This window comes from Canis lupus, chromosome 4, assembly GCF_003254725.2.
Source record: "Canis lupus dingo isolate Sandy chromosome 4, ASM325472v2, whole genome shotgun sequence".
Taxonomy (NCBI): domain Eukaryota; kingdom Metazoa; phylum Chordata; class Mammalia; order Carnivora; family Canidae; genus Canis; species Canis lupus.
In genome coordinates this window covers 41,459,084-41,475,926 of record NC_064246.1, presented here as the reverse complement: position 1 = coordinate 41,475,926, position 16,843 = coordinate 41,459,084, and the positions used below count along the sequence as shown (strand labels likewise).

Genomic DNA, 16,843 nt, shown 5'->3' with positions numbered 1-16,843 from the left:
CTTGAGGGTGGCAGGTAAGGGGCTATACCAGAGGATTGGTATGGAGATAGGTGTGACAGTATGGGTAACGTCTTGGTTCTTAAGTTGTGTAGTGGGTTAAACAGGTGTTTGTTTTGTTTTGTTTTTTAAATATTTTATTTATTTATTCATGAGACAGAGAAAGAGAGAGAGGCAGAGATACAGGCAGAGGGAGAAGCAGACTCCATGCAGGGAGCCCAATGTGGGACTCAATTCCGGGACTCCAGGATCATGCCCTGGGCCTACGGCAGGCGCTAAACCACTGAGCCACCCAGGGATCCCCAGGTGTTTGTTTTATTACACTTCGTATCCAGTACATATAGCTTCATATATCAAATATTGCAATGGAATGTAAAAAGTAAAAAGATTCAGTTATAAAATAATACTGTTTAGGTGCTGAATGAAAATATAGGTACTTTGAGATACACAAATGCAATTAACTTCATAATAATTTATTGAAAAAAATAATTTATTGATATTAAATAGGTCTATTGAATGAATTAAGTCAGATCTGATTCTTGATTAATAAAAATTCCAAGGAGTTTTATAGTTGGATATACTATGTAGGTTTAATAACATTTCAATCTCTAATACATAGAAATTTTTTACATTTGTTTTCCTTTTTTTGGTCATTGTGAAGGAATCTATCTTTTAAAGATATCTGTGGTCTATTTCAGAATGATTGTTTTATATTATGAAAAGTGCCTAATGTAGCTCAAGTTTGTACCACCATATGTAGCAGTATTCAATTTCTTTTGTGCAGACTAAACACTTCAGTTAGTGTTGAACAAAGAAAATTATATGCTCTCGTTATGTGTGCTTTAATTTAGATGCTTAATGGCTTTTAATGTTACAAAATAAGTTTATTATTATATTATGATCTCATTTGTATTATATTGTCTTGCTCTTCCATATTTGTGGTGATATGGTCATGGTTTACGAAAACAATAATCCCTAAGAAATAGGTCATTAACAGTAGTTAACGATTACTTGTGATCTATGGTAATGACTGATTTCTTTGGGATTATTGCAGTTATAAACCATAATTACAGATTATTACAGCAATAATTATTTTGTTAAAGGAAAAGATGTTCTGTGCTTGAACAGCTGCTAAAACAAGTGCCCTGAACATTTCAGAATAAACAGAAAAATGGAAAATTATAATGGAAATTTAGTCTCATTATAAAGATGAGATTCAAAACAAATTATAGGTATGAAACTCGTGTATTGGATATTTAAATTTCTAAATGTAATTTGAATTTATAGATTTACATGGTTCTTTATACTTTGTGGACAAAATTCTATAACCAAAGTAATGTTATTTTGAATATTGTGAGTCTAAAATTGTTGAGGTTTAGGGAAAGGATATGTGTGAGAAATATTATTTCTCATTCAGTTAAATATAAAAATTACATTTGATAGTTTAATAATAATGCCTTTATGTTCCAATGTTGATTTCTAACACTAATCCTAATTTATTCAGACAGTGGTTGTTAAATTTCTTTTTTTTTTTTTTTTTTTTTTTGGTTGTTAAATTTCTAAGGGTTAAGAAATGCCTGCTTTTTGTTTCTTGTATGATAGAAATCACTGCTTTCTAAAACATGGAGAGTAAATAAACATTCTGTTTTTCCTCTGAATAAACAAACTTCCATTCAGAATTTACCATAATTTAAGAAAAAAAATACAATTAATTGATCCCTTGTTATTTTTGCCTAGTGTTTTTTGGTATATAAGACTTAATTTCAAAGTAATAGGATTAAAGGAATTAAACAATAAAAACTTTAAATTCAAGAAATTCATGTCTTATATGTAGTATCTTTTATCTATTATTGGACAGTGATGCTCATCATCTGCACTGAAAGGATCATTTTTCCCTTTTATCTGTCTATCACTAGGTTCAATCCTTTGGGCATGGGGATTCTTCCTTTCTCATTCTACTCCACAATAAACATATTTAGTTATAGTCCTATGGCAGAACATGACACATAGAAAAGCATATGCTTTTCTAAGTGTATTTTACTTGGAAATTTTTTTTTTCACTTCACAGTTTTTTGCTTGTTTTACAAACAGCAGTAAGCAAATACATACGGTTAATGGTAACTAGCTCTAATTGTAACAGGCCTCTGGTAGAGAGGAAAGACCTTAACTTTTAAATACTGTGACTTAATTTTCTTTCTTTTTTTTTTTTTTAAAGATTTTTATTTATTTATTCATGAAAGAGAGAGAGAGAGAGAGAAAGAGGCAGAGATACAGGCAGAGGGAGAAGCAGGCTCCATGCAGGGAGCCTGAATTGGGACTTGATCCCAGGTCTCCAGGATCAGGCCCTGGGCTGAAGGTGGCACTAAACCGCTAGGCCACCAGGGCTGCCCGTACTTAATTTTCATGAGCAGCTTTTAAAGTAAAACTTATAATGAACATAAAAAAGTAATATTGGTATGTTTTGGTTTTTGAAGGTTTGATATAGAAGAACTAAAAAGAGGATGGCTATTTTATAGTAATAATAATAGTGATAATAGCCAGTATTTAGTGAAGACTTGTAAGAAGTATTATTATGAGTAGTTTTCAAGCAAAATACTATTTAGTGTTTATCACAAGCCTATGAGCCAGGTATAATTATCATCTTCATACTTATAAGTAAGGAAATTAAATCCAAGAGGAATTAATAACTAGCATAATTAATACTAGAGGCAGGATTTGAACTGGACCTGTGCTCTTGGTAGCTAAATTGTACTTCCTCCATGTTTTTTAAAATTGATATTTCAGTGGAGAAATATAAAAATTACATGCATTGTGAATTTTTTTACTATTTTCTGGTAGGTTTGTTTTTATCAAGTGGTAGTAGGCAAATGTTTCTGTATTTACATTGGTGATAAACTCCCAAAATAAACTTTCTTATTTTAAATTCAGCTATTCAACACATACTTATTTCATGTGTTACATATACTTGGTTTTATTTTGGCCGATTTGGGAATCGAAGTATAAAAGAACCTAGACATGATCCCAAAGGTAGATGCAATCTCATTTGTGGTCAAGACTCTGGAGACAGAGAAAAATTCTGGTTTGGGAATTGAAATATGTTAAATAAGCACTTGAGAGATTCCTGGATCATAAGATATTGTTGGATCATCAAAGTCTGCCCAGCTGACAACTATGTTGATTGAGTATTCCCTTTTATTGATCTTGAGAGGTAGTGGTATGTATCTCTTAATGGTATGAGAATGGACTTTTGGAACTTCATTGCCTGTATTGGAATCATAGCTCTGCAGTTTTTAATAGGAACATTTGTGACATTAAATGACTGTAATTATAGGTAATAGATACAATGCTTAGAATAACACCCAGTGCATAAAGAATACCATATAAATGTTTGCTGTTACTTTTAGTGATAGTCAAGCTTGCTTTAAGAAAAACCGGTATCGGGATCCCTGGGTGGCGCAGCGGTTTGGCGCCTGCCTTTGGCCTAGGGCGCGATCCTGGAGACCCGGGATCGAATCCCATGTCGGGCTCCCGGTGCATGGAGCCTGCTTCTCCCTCTGCCTGTGTCTCTGCCTCTCTCTCTCTCTCTCTCTGTGACTATCATAAATAAATAAAATTTAAAAAAAAAAAAAAAGAAAAAAAAAAAAAAGAAAAACCGGTATCTAAAAAATCTAAATTGATAAAACATACAAAGAAGGTTATTAATTTTTAAAGATTATTATTTATGTTTATTTTTTATTTTTTAAATTTATTATTATTTTTTAAATTTATGATCAAACAAAAATAATATTAAAAATGATAAGACTGATATGATTATGACATTGACCATTCAGAAAAGATGTTGCTTATTGGATCATATCAGTACTTACTAACCGCCCTGGATCTAGATTGCTTTTGGTGTTTTTGTTACAAATTTAATTTTAATCATAAGTCTTCACAGATCTTATTTTCTCCATTTTCCAAATTAAAACCCAAAGATGTTAAGAGGTAAGTAACTTAGGCAAGATCACATAGCAAATTGTTTGAGGTGGGATTTGAATGTAGTATTTCCTGGCTCTAGAGTCTGTCATTTTTACTATTATAATGCCTTGCTAAACTTAAAACCCACTGTCCACTCTCTGTCAGGGACTGAGGTCATCATAGTTTATCACTTATTTGGAAGAATAGATCACTTGGCCAATTTTAGAATTTTCTGCAAAATGAGCATTGTTTCTGTCAATATCTCCTAAACATTTTTCTTTCTTGTTATATATTAGGACGTCTTGCATGGCTGGTATACTTAGTTGGGACAGTTGTTGGAGGAAGGTTAACATATACCAGTACAGATGAACATGATGCTATGGATGGAGAATTATCCTGCCGGTACGTAATGGCCATAAAATTTACAAAAATTTACTAAATACTTAAGAAATTTAGTTACTGAACTGGTATTATGAGCTAAAACATTTTATACTTGACCTTTTGAGGAAGGTATTATTTTCTTTCTTATTGGTGAGAAAAACCAAGGAATGGAGGTTAAGTGATTTGTAGAAGTCAAGTCTCTAGGAAGTATTACAGTCAAAATATTTTAAACTCATATTTGAATAGTGTGATGAAGATTTAGGTAGCTTTTTATTTCTTAGGACCCGATAAAGCATGCAAAATTACTGTGTATTGGGTGGTGGCAAAATTGGGGTGACATACATCCATCTTGTTAGAAAGCAATGGATAATTACCCAATACAAGCTTTGTTTATGATTGTTGACTAGATTTTTCACCTCATGACCATAGTCTTAAGAAGCAATGAATTACTTACCTTAACACTGAGGAAAATTGCTACGTGTGAATAATACACGTGAGTTTGGTTTTTAATATATTCTATTTTTGAATAACATTTTACTTTATAAATAAAGTAATATATGTTTTTATTGAACATTTAACTATTTCAAATAAAAAGAAAAGTTGTATATTAATTTGGAGATAACTTGCTGTCATTTTGCTGCATACCTTTTACTGAGTCTTTTTAGTTAATGCTTGAGGATATATGTACATTACATGTGTCTTTTTCAACATTTTTTGAACAAAAGTTATACTATATTACTGTCTTGTAAACTAAAATGGAGATAATAATACCTAATTCATTTTGGGCTATTATAAGGATTAAATGAGTTAATATTTGTAAGATGCTTAGAACAGTGCCTGGCAAATAGTAAGCATTATATTACCACATGCCCCTCTCCCCCCACTCAAACACTTCTTTTAAAAAACAGCAAGCATAATATTGTGAACATTTTACCTAGATGTTAAATATTCTAAGCTATACCATAATTTATACATACCCCAGTTTTTGGAATTTTAGGTTGGTTCTCAAATTGTTCTTTGTTGTAAACTTCTTTGAGGTGAGTGTTCTTTCAGTTATATCTTTAATGTAGATAAAAAATAATTTCATTAGAGATAATTCTTAAAGGCTAAATAGCTGGTTGAATGGTCTGCAACATTTTAAAGAGTTTCAGTACTTACTACCAAATGACATTTTGGAAGTGTTATACCACTTTATTCTCTGAACTCAAAGGCTCTGAGACTTACCATTTTTTTGCAGTTGAACACTAGATTTTGGGATCATTATCTTTGCCAGTTTATAGTTAAAAAATGTCTTGTTTTGATTTGTATTGTTTTGGTTACAAATGGTATCAAACACTCTTCCATTCCTATTTTTCCCAATTATATTTTCTCTTTGTGGTTTTTAAATATATATAGATTGTATCATTTAGCTACTTTTGTGATGATCTTTCCCCTAATATATCTATAAGAACTCAGTATATATCAAAGATCTTAATATTTCATATTCATTTTGAAAATGTTTTCTCCATGTTTTTAATGCGTTTTAGAAATATCTCTGTTAATGGATTTAAATATTTATGTATTCAGACTGCTGAATCTTTTCCTTTCATATTTTCCCCATTGTTCATGCTTAGAAAGGTTGTTCCACACCTAGATAATAAAAATATTCACCTAGATTTTCTCCTACTTTTATGGTTTCAGATTTTTATATTTAATTTTTAATACATTTGATGTTTGTTTTATATACTTTTTCCAAAGTTTCCATACTGTTAACCAATTAATGCAAACCCCACCCTTTACTGATTTGAAATGCTGCTTATATGTTTACACAAAATTCTTAGGTCTTTTTCTAAGCTTTCATTCTTTTCCACTGATCTTAGAAGTCTGTTTTCCTCTGTGTAGAATAGAAATATAAGAGAAGCAATTCATTGCTTTTTATTAAGGCTTTGGTCATGAGGTGAAAAATCTAGTCAATGATAGTAAACAAAGCTTATATCGGGTAACTGACTATCTATTGCTTTTTGACCACATGCATGTCACCCCGATTTTGCCACCACCCGATAGACACCACTATCACCCTACCAAAGTCCTTAAAATTATTACGCCAAGCTGTGGCATTTTCCATTACTATTCTTAAATAGAGTCCTAGGTATTTAATAAATTTGTTGGCATTTTGAAAAAAATTTTCTTTTCCTTCCATACTCTTTTTAACCTGTAAACTAGCCCTTGTTTGAGTGAAACTTGAGTCTGAATGGAACATAAATATTTTAGCTTTCTTAAGATTTATTATTTCTAATATCAGATAACTCTAAAATATGGGTAGAGGCATTCTTAGAATGCTTTGGTTAATTTTAAACAAAGTGAATAATTTGCCTCTGTGCCATCTTTTAATATGATATGACATAATTTAGTAAAGTGCAAAGTAAGTATACTTTTTACTATAGTTATAGTTTGATTTTTAAAAATTTTCATCATCATTTTAAAAGTTTTTTCATCATCACGTAGAGAAATACCCACTGGCATTATTTTCCTGAGAAATATATAACAGGAAATAAACAAAAGCAGGTGTATATATGCCAGGGAAATAGACAAAAGCAGGTGTATATTTGCCAAGTAGAAAATTTTAATTTTTTCATTAAGCAACATATTTAACTTTAAATAAGATTTGATTTATGTTTTAGCCATTCCCTAGAAAACAAAATGTTAGGTGAAGTCTATAATGGTCTAAGGCTTTATTGAGGGATGGGAAGAAAGGTACATTTTCAAGGGAAAAATAAAATGAAGGAAAAGGAAGAGAGAGAGTAAGAGAAAACAAAGAGTCAGTGCTCCTAATTCACAGATTCCAGTTTTGCAGATTTGCGTACTTGCTAAAATTTATTGGTAACCCCAGAACCAATACTCGTGCTACTACAGTCATTTGTGGATATGTGCTTGGTGGTGAAAAATTTGTGTTCCCTGATACCCACTTTCCAGCTGAAGTTGATCAGATGCTCTTTTTGGTTCATACTCTCATACTGTAATTAAGTGTCCTTTTCATTGTCTCTTTAGTCCCATATATCTCACATTTTTGTGCTTTTTGTTGGTGGTTTTGCTATTTACAGTGGTCCCCAATGTAGTGCTGAAATGCTGTCTAGTGTTCCTAAGCACAACAGAAAAGCTGTAAAGTACCTTACAGAGAAAATATGTATGTTAGATAAGCCTTGTTCAGGCACAGGTTGTTGTGGTACTGGCTATGAGTTCAATGTTAATGAATCAACAATATATTAAATAAGATGTCTTTAAAAAGAAACACACAAAGAACAAAATTATGTGTGGGTTAGTTGATGAAAATATTATGATCATAGTTCCTTAGGAACCTAACCCGTATCTCCTCCAGGAATGCAGTGGTTCAGTCTTCACTAATTCAGTTTTCACAATGCCTTTATAGAACATAACTGCCATGAATAATGAGAATCAAATGTATAAGGTGGTGCATTACACACTGATTGCTCACTGTTACAGGAGATTTCCCCAGAGGCCACATATAGAACCACTGTGTTTGAACAGTCCATGATGGCGGTGGGAGGATGGACTGTAGGCAAGCCAGTTTTCTGTTGGCTTATTTCTGTGTCCCATTTCTTATTAAAGTCTCCTCTTGGGGAGTAGTTTTGTTCCCTGGCCTCTCTGAGGTGCCACTGGGGAAGCCAGAACTTTTGTCCTGCTGAGTTGGGAGGTAGGGGCTGGAGCTGTCAGAGGCCTCTCTTCTCCCCTGAGTGAGGATGTACAACTGCAGGAACTGTGGGAATCTTTACGGGAGCTGCAAGGCAAGTGGATGAGGGTAGTGGGTGAGAGGTAGTGGTGAGGTAGTGGTGAAGGAATGGTGAGAGAGGGTGAGAGAGAGTGGTGAGGTGGGTGGGTATGTAAACAGGGCTAAGCAGATTCAAACTGAGGCATAAAAAAAGATATAAATATGTTTTAAAATCTGAGCTTTTAAATTAAATAAGAATGATGTTTTATGTAGAATTTTAAAATATCAATTTCATATGAAGAAGTAACTGGCACTGTAATACTGTTGCCTTCAATGTGTTGGTATATACTTTGCTCACTCCTGAGAAAACTACCAAATTGGAAGATCATGAAGATTCTGCCAAAAACCTATATGCTATTTTATCAGGAAAAGGTTAATATTCATAAAAGCTCCCAATATTGTGATAATTTTAATTAAAACATGTTACTTTAACATTTAAATATGCTTCCTTAACTTAGCAAATAAATTTATTTGTGCTCAGGTCATGCAGTTCTAATTAAATACAGATAATTTTATAGTCATTTCAGTTTCATTCATCATTACCAGAATATAAACCTCTTGAGAGATTACCCGGAGATTTTGTTTTATTCATCTTATATCCTCCCAGTTTGCTCGTGCTAGTAGAATGACTGCTTCTTTCAGTTATGATACCCTCCTTCCCTCGTTGTTTCTCTGGCCTGTTAGTCTCTCTGTCATCCCTCATCATTCATCAACACCTTTGACAGCTAGCTCAGAGTTTTGTTTTGTTCTTTTTCCCAAACTCTGCTATCCTATGGATGACTTCAACTTCTTACCCATTAGATCATATTACTCTGCTCTATTCATAAGCTTCCAGAGGCTTCTTTTCACACATGAGAATTCCAGAGTCCGTGTCATGGCTCAGAGCTTCCTGTACTACTTCTCTGACTTCCTTTCCTACCCTTTCTCATTCAGTTCAGCCACACTGACCTCCTTGGTGTTTTCGAGTGTTGGAAATATGTTCTCACTTTAGGGCCTTTGCACTTCTGCTAGGAATGCTTTCTCCTAGATGTTTCTGTAGTACTCCTTCACTTCAGTTAGGTCTGTATGCAGCTGTCTCTTCCTGCTTTGACATCCCAATCCAAACTAACATCCTTATCCTAGTTTATTTTTTCCACAATACTTATTACCTCTTGATGTTTGTTTGTTCCTCTAGAGTAAGGGAGGAATAAGCTTCATTTGCTTTGTGCACGGCTGTATTTTTATCTCATCTGCCTAGCCAAACCTTAACCCTAAGGAATTCAGAGTTTTCACTAATTTGTTGAGTGATTATAAAAGAAATTGCACAGGGGATCCCTGGGTGGCTCAGCAGTTTAACGCCTGCCTTTGGCCCAGGGCGTGATCCTGGAGTCCCGGGATCGAGTCCCGCATCGGGCTCCCGGCATGGAGCCTGCTTTTCCCTCCTCCTGTGTCTTTGCCTCTCTCTCTCTCTCTCTCTCTCTCTCTCTCTGTCTATCATAAATAAATAAATCTTTAAAAAAAAAAGAAATTGCACACCTCTGCATAAAGGTAACATTTGTCAATTAAGATACCATGTTTTACCTCAGTTGAGCCCTTAACATTGCCCAGTGATTTTCTCCTATTTTAGTAATTCTTGTCTTCTGACTTCCAAAAAGCTGTTGCATGTTCATTTGCATGTTCTGCTCCGCACGTGTCTTCAATTTAGTGACTAAAATTAAGCTATCTTCCCTCCACTCCCAGCCCTGACTCTCTTCATGTGTCTCACCATCTCTTCAGTTTGTCTAAGCCTGCATCCCAGGAGTTATCCTTAACTTTTCTTTTTCTCTCACCAACATCCACATAGTCTTCATCTTCATATCCTGTCAGTTCTGCCTTCTAGTTAGGCCAGTTGGTCCAGTTGTTTCTATGTCCCCTGCCATTTTAGCTCTCTGTATCTTTTTCTTGGGTTCATGCTACAGTTTTAAATGGACACCTTGGTTCCTCTCTGGCTTTCTTTTCTTTTCTCTTCTTTTTATTTTTTTTCTTTTTTAAGATTTTGTTTATTTATTTGAGAGAGAGAGAAAGCAAGCATGAGCAGGGGGAGGGGCAGTGGGAGAGGGAGAAACAGGCTCTGCTCAGACTTTGCAATGCTTTCCGTTGCTTTTGGGATTAAAATCAACATGGCTTATCAGGTTCTTCATGATCTGGCTCCTGCCTGTCTTATTATTAGCCTCATCTCCTGCCAGGGACTGCTTTATAGCCATATTTAACTGTTTCAGCTCCTAAATGAGCCATGCTTTTTCTTCCCTCTCTAGGTAGTTACACATGCTTTCTCCTTTCCCTCAACACACTCTTTGCCCTGTTCCATCCTAGAATATTATGAATCTTCGTTAATTTCTTTGTATTGTTACAGCACTTGTCATTCTTTATCTTAATCATTTGTTATATGTCTTTCCCTGTATAGACTATAGGTATCTGGAGGGCTTGTTCACTATTATATTCCGAACTTCTAATGAACATATACCATATAGTAGGCCCTCAGATATTTATTGACTGCATGAATACTTATTTATTTGGGTAGGTAGAGAGATACAAACAAGTGAGTATCCAAAATTCATTTCTTTGAATTTGAAATGAATTTTGAAATGGTGATTATACTTGGATTAACATTATTTAATGATATATTTGTCTTTTTATTCCCTCCGTGCTCTTTACCAAAAATAACATGAAGAAAAAAATAGCTGCAGGACAATAAATTAAAACTGAAAGTGAATATTATATATGCAGTACAAGCTTTGGTCTTAAGTACTTTTCAAAGTGGCCACAAATCTTTGAATGGCACTGTGGCAGAGACTACTAGCTGTACAGTGTTTATTCCTCCCTTCTTCTGAAGTAATAGAATACCTGATTCTTTTGCCAGGCATGTGGCCACCTGATTAAAGATTTACTAGACTCTTGCAGCTAGATGTGGCTAAGTGATTGTGCTCTAGGCAAATGGATGTAAGCAGATGTGGTATGTGCAAGACATATGGACATAATGGGTGGAGCTAAAATAGCCATCTTAGACCAAAAAGTGATTGTGTGAATGGAGGCAAGTGTAACAAGATGAAAAGCACTTGAGTCTCTGATACACTGTGGAGCACTAGCTAGTCCTGGAGCACTGCCTTGGATATTTGCCACAGAGAGAAATAAATATCCATATTGTTTAGGCCGTGGTTATTTGGACATTAGACTGTTGCAGCCGAACTTCTTTTACAACTACCAAAACTTCTTTGACAATGGATCATGTATTGTGCTGGGAACTCCTTCCTGGGATCCCATTTCCTCTTAGGCAGATGCAAATCGCCAGTTTAACTTGAGTTGTAAAGACATACCAACAAACTGTCTTCTGGTTTTCCCTCTTCCTAGGATTTTGGTATGCTGTAAAAAGGAAATAAAAATGAAGGAACAAGTACATAGAATCAACAAAGAGCTAGAGTAGGAAAAGGGAAGTCTCACTTAGGAAAGAATTAAAAAACAAGATATGTCTGTTTAAGTCACTTGAAAAATCACCTGGATCTAGACACAGTTTGATGTATATATCTATTTTTTTAACTAAAAATTACTCCCAGTAATCTGCTAATTCAAAAATACACAGACTAAAAGCTTTATCATTCCTCTCAAAATTGCAGAACAAACACATCTTCTTAGGAAAAAAAGAACAATCTGAATGCATAAGGGTATATGACAAGGGATATATTTGTATATGATAAGGGATATAATTGAGTGTATATGATAAGGGGTATAATTGAAATAGTGAGCAAAAGATAGACTATACTACAAGAAAGAAGTGGTGTTGAAGCACATGAGTAGCCATTTGGAAAAAATGTTGATCCATATCTCACAAGACATGTTCAAGATAAGTTCAAATGTATCAAAAAGGTAAATGTAAAAAAAAAAAAAGAAGAAAAGAAAAACAAAAATACCTCAGATTTAGGTAAGACCTTGTTACTATGCAAAATCTGTTTAAAAATTGATGAAAAGGGGCACCTGGGTGGCTCAGTCGGTTAAGTGTTGGACTCTTGGTTTTGGCTCAGGTCATGATCTCATGGGTGGTGGGATTGAGCCCTGAGTCTGGCTCTGCACTTAATGGGAAGTCTGCTTGAAAATTCCCTCTCTCTGTACCAACCCCCCCCCACACACAAACTCATGCTCTCTGTCTCTAAAATAAATCAAGAAATCTTTAAAAATTAATGAAAATTTAGTATAACAAAAACTTCTGCATGGCATAAAAAAAAAAGTCAGGAGACAAATTAAAACCATGGAAAAATATTAAAGCTGAATCACAGGCAAAGGACTCAGTTTTCTAATATGTAAAGAATTTGTAGAAATCAACAATAAAAAGCCTAATAGAAAGAATTAGCAAAGTATATGGACAAACAGGTAACAGACAAAGACATATATAAGGCTTAAAAACATGGAAAAATTTTAACCTCACATACATGAGTGAAATACAAAATAAAACTGCACTGGATGTCGTTTTTCATATTTCAATGAATTTTATAGTTTCATGTCATCTGAATTATCTGAGTGTATATAGACACTACACTCATAGACTAATGATAGAAGTATAAATTGTTTCAATTGTTTCTCTCTCTATTTAATAATAGCTATCAAGATTATAAAAAAATAAAATTCTTTAAACTAGTGGTTTTACTTTTAGTAGTGTATATTGTAATGTATGTGTGAAATGATGTGTACAAGATGGATAATTCCATCCTTTTTGCAATAGCAAAAAAATTATAAACAATGCCCATTTGTAGAGAGTATTTGAAAATATTATGGTATATTCATATAATAAAATGTTGAACAGCTGCAAGAGAGAATGAGGAAGCTCTTGATGGCTGACATGGAAAGATCTGTAAGATAGTTAAATGGAAAAGGCTGGATTTGGAATTGTAACTATAGTATATTCCATATGTTTAAAGGAGTTGGAAGGAGAATATATAGTTGCATTTGACTGCATATACATTTAAAAAAATCTCTGGAAGAACATATAAACTATTAACAGTATGTGTGTATGTTCCTATGTATATGCATGGAAGGAAGTGTGCAGGTCAGGATAGACATAGCTGCCTTTGTGTATAGTTAGAAAAAGGAGAAAAAAGTGCTATTCCTCAACGACCTCTGCCTCTTGGCTTTTAAAAGATGATTATAATAAGCTGATTTTGTTAACACCAGGCACTTGTCAGCCATCCACTGGAAATTTTTAATGAAAATAGATAGGTAATACAAGGATTTCTCTTGAAAATTCTAGACCAAGCTTTTCATTATATTGAATTAATTTTTTTTCTCTAAGAAATATGACTTAACCTTCAGTTCACTTATGATTATCTGGTAATAATAGTTGTATACTTGTATTAAAAATACTTGATCTTATTAAGATTATCTTGTAAGTTTTTCCAGGTGAAATTTTTATTATTCATTGAAAAAAATGCTAATAACTTGATTGGTGGATCTCTTGATTTTTAAAAAATGTTTTGAATCATGTGACCCCCAAATAGATAATTATATAAAAATTATAGGTTTAATGAAAAGGTAAAATATAAAGCTACATGTTCAGTATCATTTTTCTTTTATTAAAAGGTAAATTTTATATAGATACAAATATTTATATCTATGTGTATATATAGTATAAAATTAGGGATTTACATATATATATGCATACGATATATGTATATACCTTATGCGTTTATATATAAATTTTTAGTGAAATAGTAAGTGTATGTCCTTGTAGGTTTCTATGTATATATGTGTATGTGTATGTTTTAAAAAGACTAAAAGGAATTAGACCAAATTGTAGTATCTCTTAGTAGTAGGATTTCAGATGGTTTTAAAAATATTTTTTATGAGCTTTTGTATTTTTCCACTTTTTAAAGTGATTATATATTACATTAAATTGACAATAAATGTTTTAATATTGTTTCTATAAGAACTGTCACTGAAGTTTTTTTTCTCCTTCACGAAAAGAGTTTTTCAGCTTATATCTTTAATGGATACCGGATTGCCTCAGTGTTCTAATGAGAAAATAGAGCTTGCAATTCTGTGGTTTTTGGATCAGTTTCGTAAAACATATGTTGGTGATCAACTTCAAAGAACCTCAAAGGTAGGTTTTTACTAGATTTACTAGATTTTTAAAAAATGTTACCGAAAAATGAAGAAAGATGTTCACATCTAACAGTTCTAAACTGAATGATACATTTATGTAATTTCTACCTAAGAGGTAGAAGTCGATTGACTAATTGGTATTGAAGGCAATGGGAGATTAATTTGCTTGTTTTATACCTAGATTTACCATTTTCTTTGAAGAATGATTGGCAGAGTTAGTGAATATTTTTTATGTGGTTAGTCAAATAATTAAGATTACTTTAAACACTTTAATAGATTTTACCTTATTATGTTTATCTCAAGGTTTAAGATAAGAGGTTTATTACTCTTTTAGTAGTTCTGAGACTTTAGGGGCATGCACTTATTTATGTGATTTCCAGTATATTTTTCTCTCATTGCTCTGCATTTTTACAAAACTGATGAGGACCAGGAGCACTAGACATGTTTTTGAGAGGCCACAGTTAAATCACCTTAATGTAGAGGACACTCATAGTATGATAATTGAAAGTTTAGCATCAGCAAATTTAGATGAATTGATCTTAAGGCATAATGAGGGATTATCGAGGTCGTTTATGTGAACCCTAACTGGATATTTAGTAATACTGTGACATGGAGTAAGATCTATGAAGTTTTCTTCTTCTTCTGAAATAGTAACTCTTTCCAAGCCTTCTCTGTTAAGAAGTCCTAAGGATAGACTTATCTCCTGTGGATGTATAGATTCTATTAGCAATGTTGAAGGATTTCTTACTGGAAATATTTAGAATAAGCTTTTTATATTGAACTGAGCTTTTTTCCTATGGGAAATCTAGTGTGACCTTTAGTACATTTATGATTCTCTGTTTGTTATAGTCATATAATAGTGGAAAAACTTTTGTTTGATTTTGTTAGTATTATCCTTTAGTATAGTATAGTATAGTATAGTATAGTATAGTATAGTAATCTTTCCCTCAGTAGAAAACCAGAGAGAATAATGTAATGAACACTCATGTACCCACCATCCAGCTTTGTTTGTTTGTTTATTTTCTTTGCTTTTTAAGAAAGTGATATAGCTTGATGCTTCCTTTGTCAAATATATTGTGATATGTTATTGTCATTTAGGATTAACTTCAATAAAATTTTCTTAGAATTTAGCTGTCATTGAATGAGGCCATTAGGGAGAAAAAGGAATAACTAGAAATAAACGTTTGATAGTAAGACAAATTAGAATCAGACAAAAATTATATGGTATGAAACTTATACAAGGGTGCCTCTTTTAAAATACCAGATGAGGGGATCCCTGGATGGATCAGTGGCTGAGCGGCTGCCTTCGGCCCAGGGCGTGATCCCAGAGTGCTGGGATCAAGTCCCACATCGGGCTCCGCCTGCTTCTCCCTCTGCCTGTGTCTCTGCCTCTCTCTCTCTCTCTCTCTCTCTCTCTCTCTCTCTCTGTCGCTCATGAATAAATAAATAAAATATTAAAAAATTTTTTAAAAAGTCCCAGATGAGTTACTTGAAGGTGGAGAATAAATCTCATACATAATACATTCATGTGATAAAGGGTATGTTCTTGAGTTGGAAAATGATGCTGACTTTAGTGAAATTATTAAGCAAGTTTAAATAAGATGTGTTGCTAAGCATCTTGAAGTTACGTATGCATAATAAGTGCTTCAGGAACCCAGGTGGAATCATAGAGGAATCTTAAGTAATGTATAGAATAGAAGTGTATGTTATAAATGAGAAAGAAGTATCATAAATGGTAGCTATAGACATTTATTAAAGAAGTAGTCTGTGTCAAAGACTTCACACTTGACAGATATCTAATTTCATCTCACAAAGCCCTGTGCGAATAGTTGTTTTTATTGACACCTGCCCACCCCTTTTTACAGATTTGGAAACTGAGGTCTAGAATGGTTAATTAATGTGTTTAAGTGGTTGAATCTGAATTTGAACCCAGGACACCTATGATAACAGACCCTGTGATGCTAATCACTTTTCTGTATTGTCTCCTGTTGGATCTTTCACTGTGATATTGAATAGGCCCTTCAATCTCAGTAGGTCTTAAACACATCCTGAAACCCATTCCACCTGTTTTCCAGTTTTGAGGAAAAATGCCTGACTGTGAACCCAAAATTTCCACTTTGTTCTTATATCTAATTTGTCACCTAATTTTGCTGATTTTCTTACTCTCTTTCAGTTTCACTTTTTTCTCAGGTCCTCAGTTTTTATCCTCATTATCACTGCTTGTCATTTCACACTGGATTTCAAAAGTCTTCTGACTGTCCTCTTTGTTTCCTTTTTTGCCTTTTCCCCACTCTGGTCCATTTTCCATACTGCCTCCAAAGTAATCTTTCCCTCAGTAGAAAACCAGAGAGAATAATGTAATGAACACTCATGTACCCACCGTCCAGCTTTGTCAGATCTGAATGCCTTGCCCTATTTGCTTCTGTATATTTTTAAATGAAAAGTTAGGGGATCCCTGGGTGGCTCAGCGGTTTAGTGCCTGCCTTTGGTCCAGGGCCTGATCCTGGAGTCCCTGGATCGAGTCTTACGTCAGGCTCCAGGTATGGAGCCTGCTTCTCCCTCCTCCTGTGTCTCTGCCTCTCTCTCTCTCTCTTTCTCTATGTCTATCATAAATAAATGAATAAATCTTTAAAAAAA

At 33.7% G+C, this 16,843-nt stretch overlaps 1 protein-coding gene across 7 annotated transcripts in view; it reads left to right on the top strand.

Annotated features, from left to right (window-relative positions):
* The window catches only part of RANBP17 (RAN binding protein 17), a 301,345-nt gene that overhangs the window by 52,666 nt on the left and 231,836 nt on the right, over nucleotides 1–16,843 (top strand). For all 7 annotated transcript variants that reach the window (XR_007410239.1, XR_004814857.2, XM_025434993.3 and 4 more), the window contains 2 exons: nucleotides 4,251–4,356; nucleotides 14,069–14,204. Coding sequence is in view for 5 of the 7 variants with exons in the window: in XM_025434993.3 (XP_025290778.1) it covers nucleotides 4,251–4,356; nucleotides 14,069–14,204 (242 nt within the window). In the remaining 2 variants the exon portion in view is untranslated. The remainder of the gene's footprint in view (nucleotides 1–4,250; nucleotides 4,357–14,068; nucleotides 14,205–16,843) is intronic.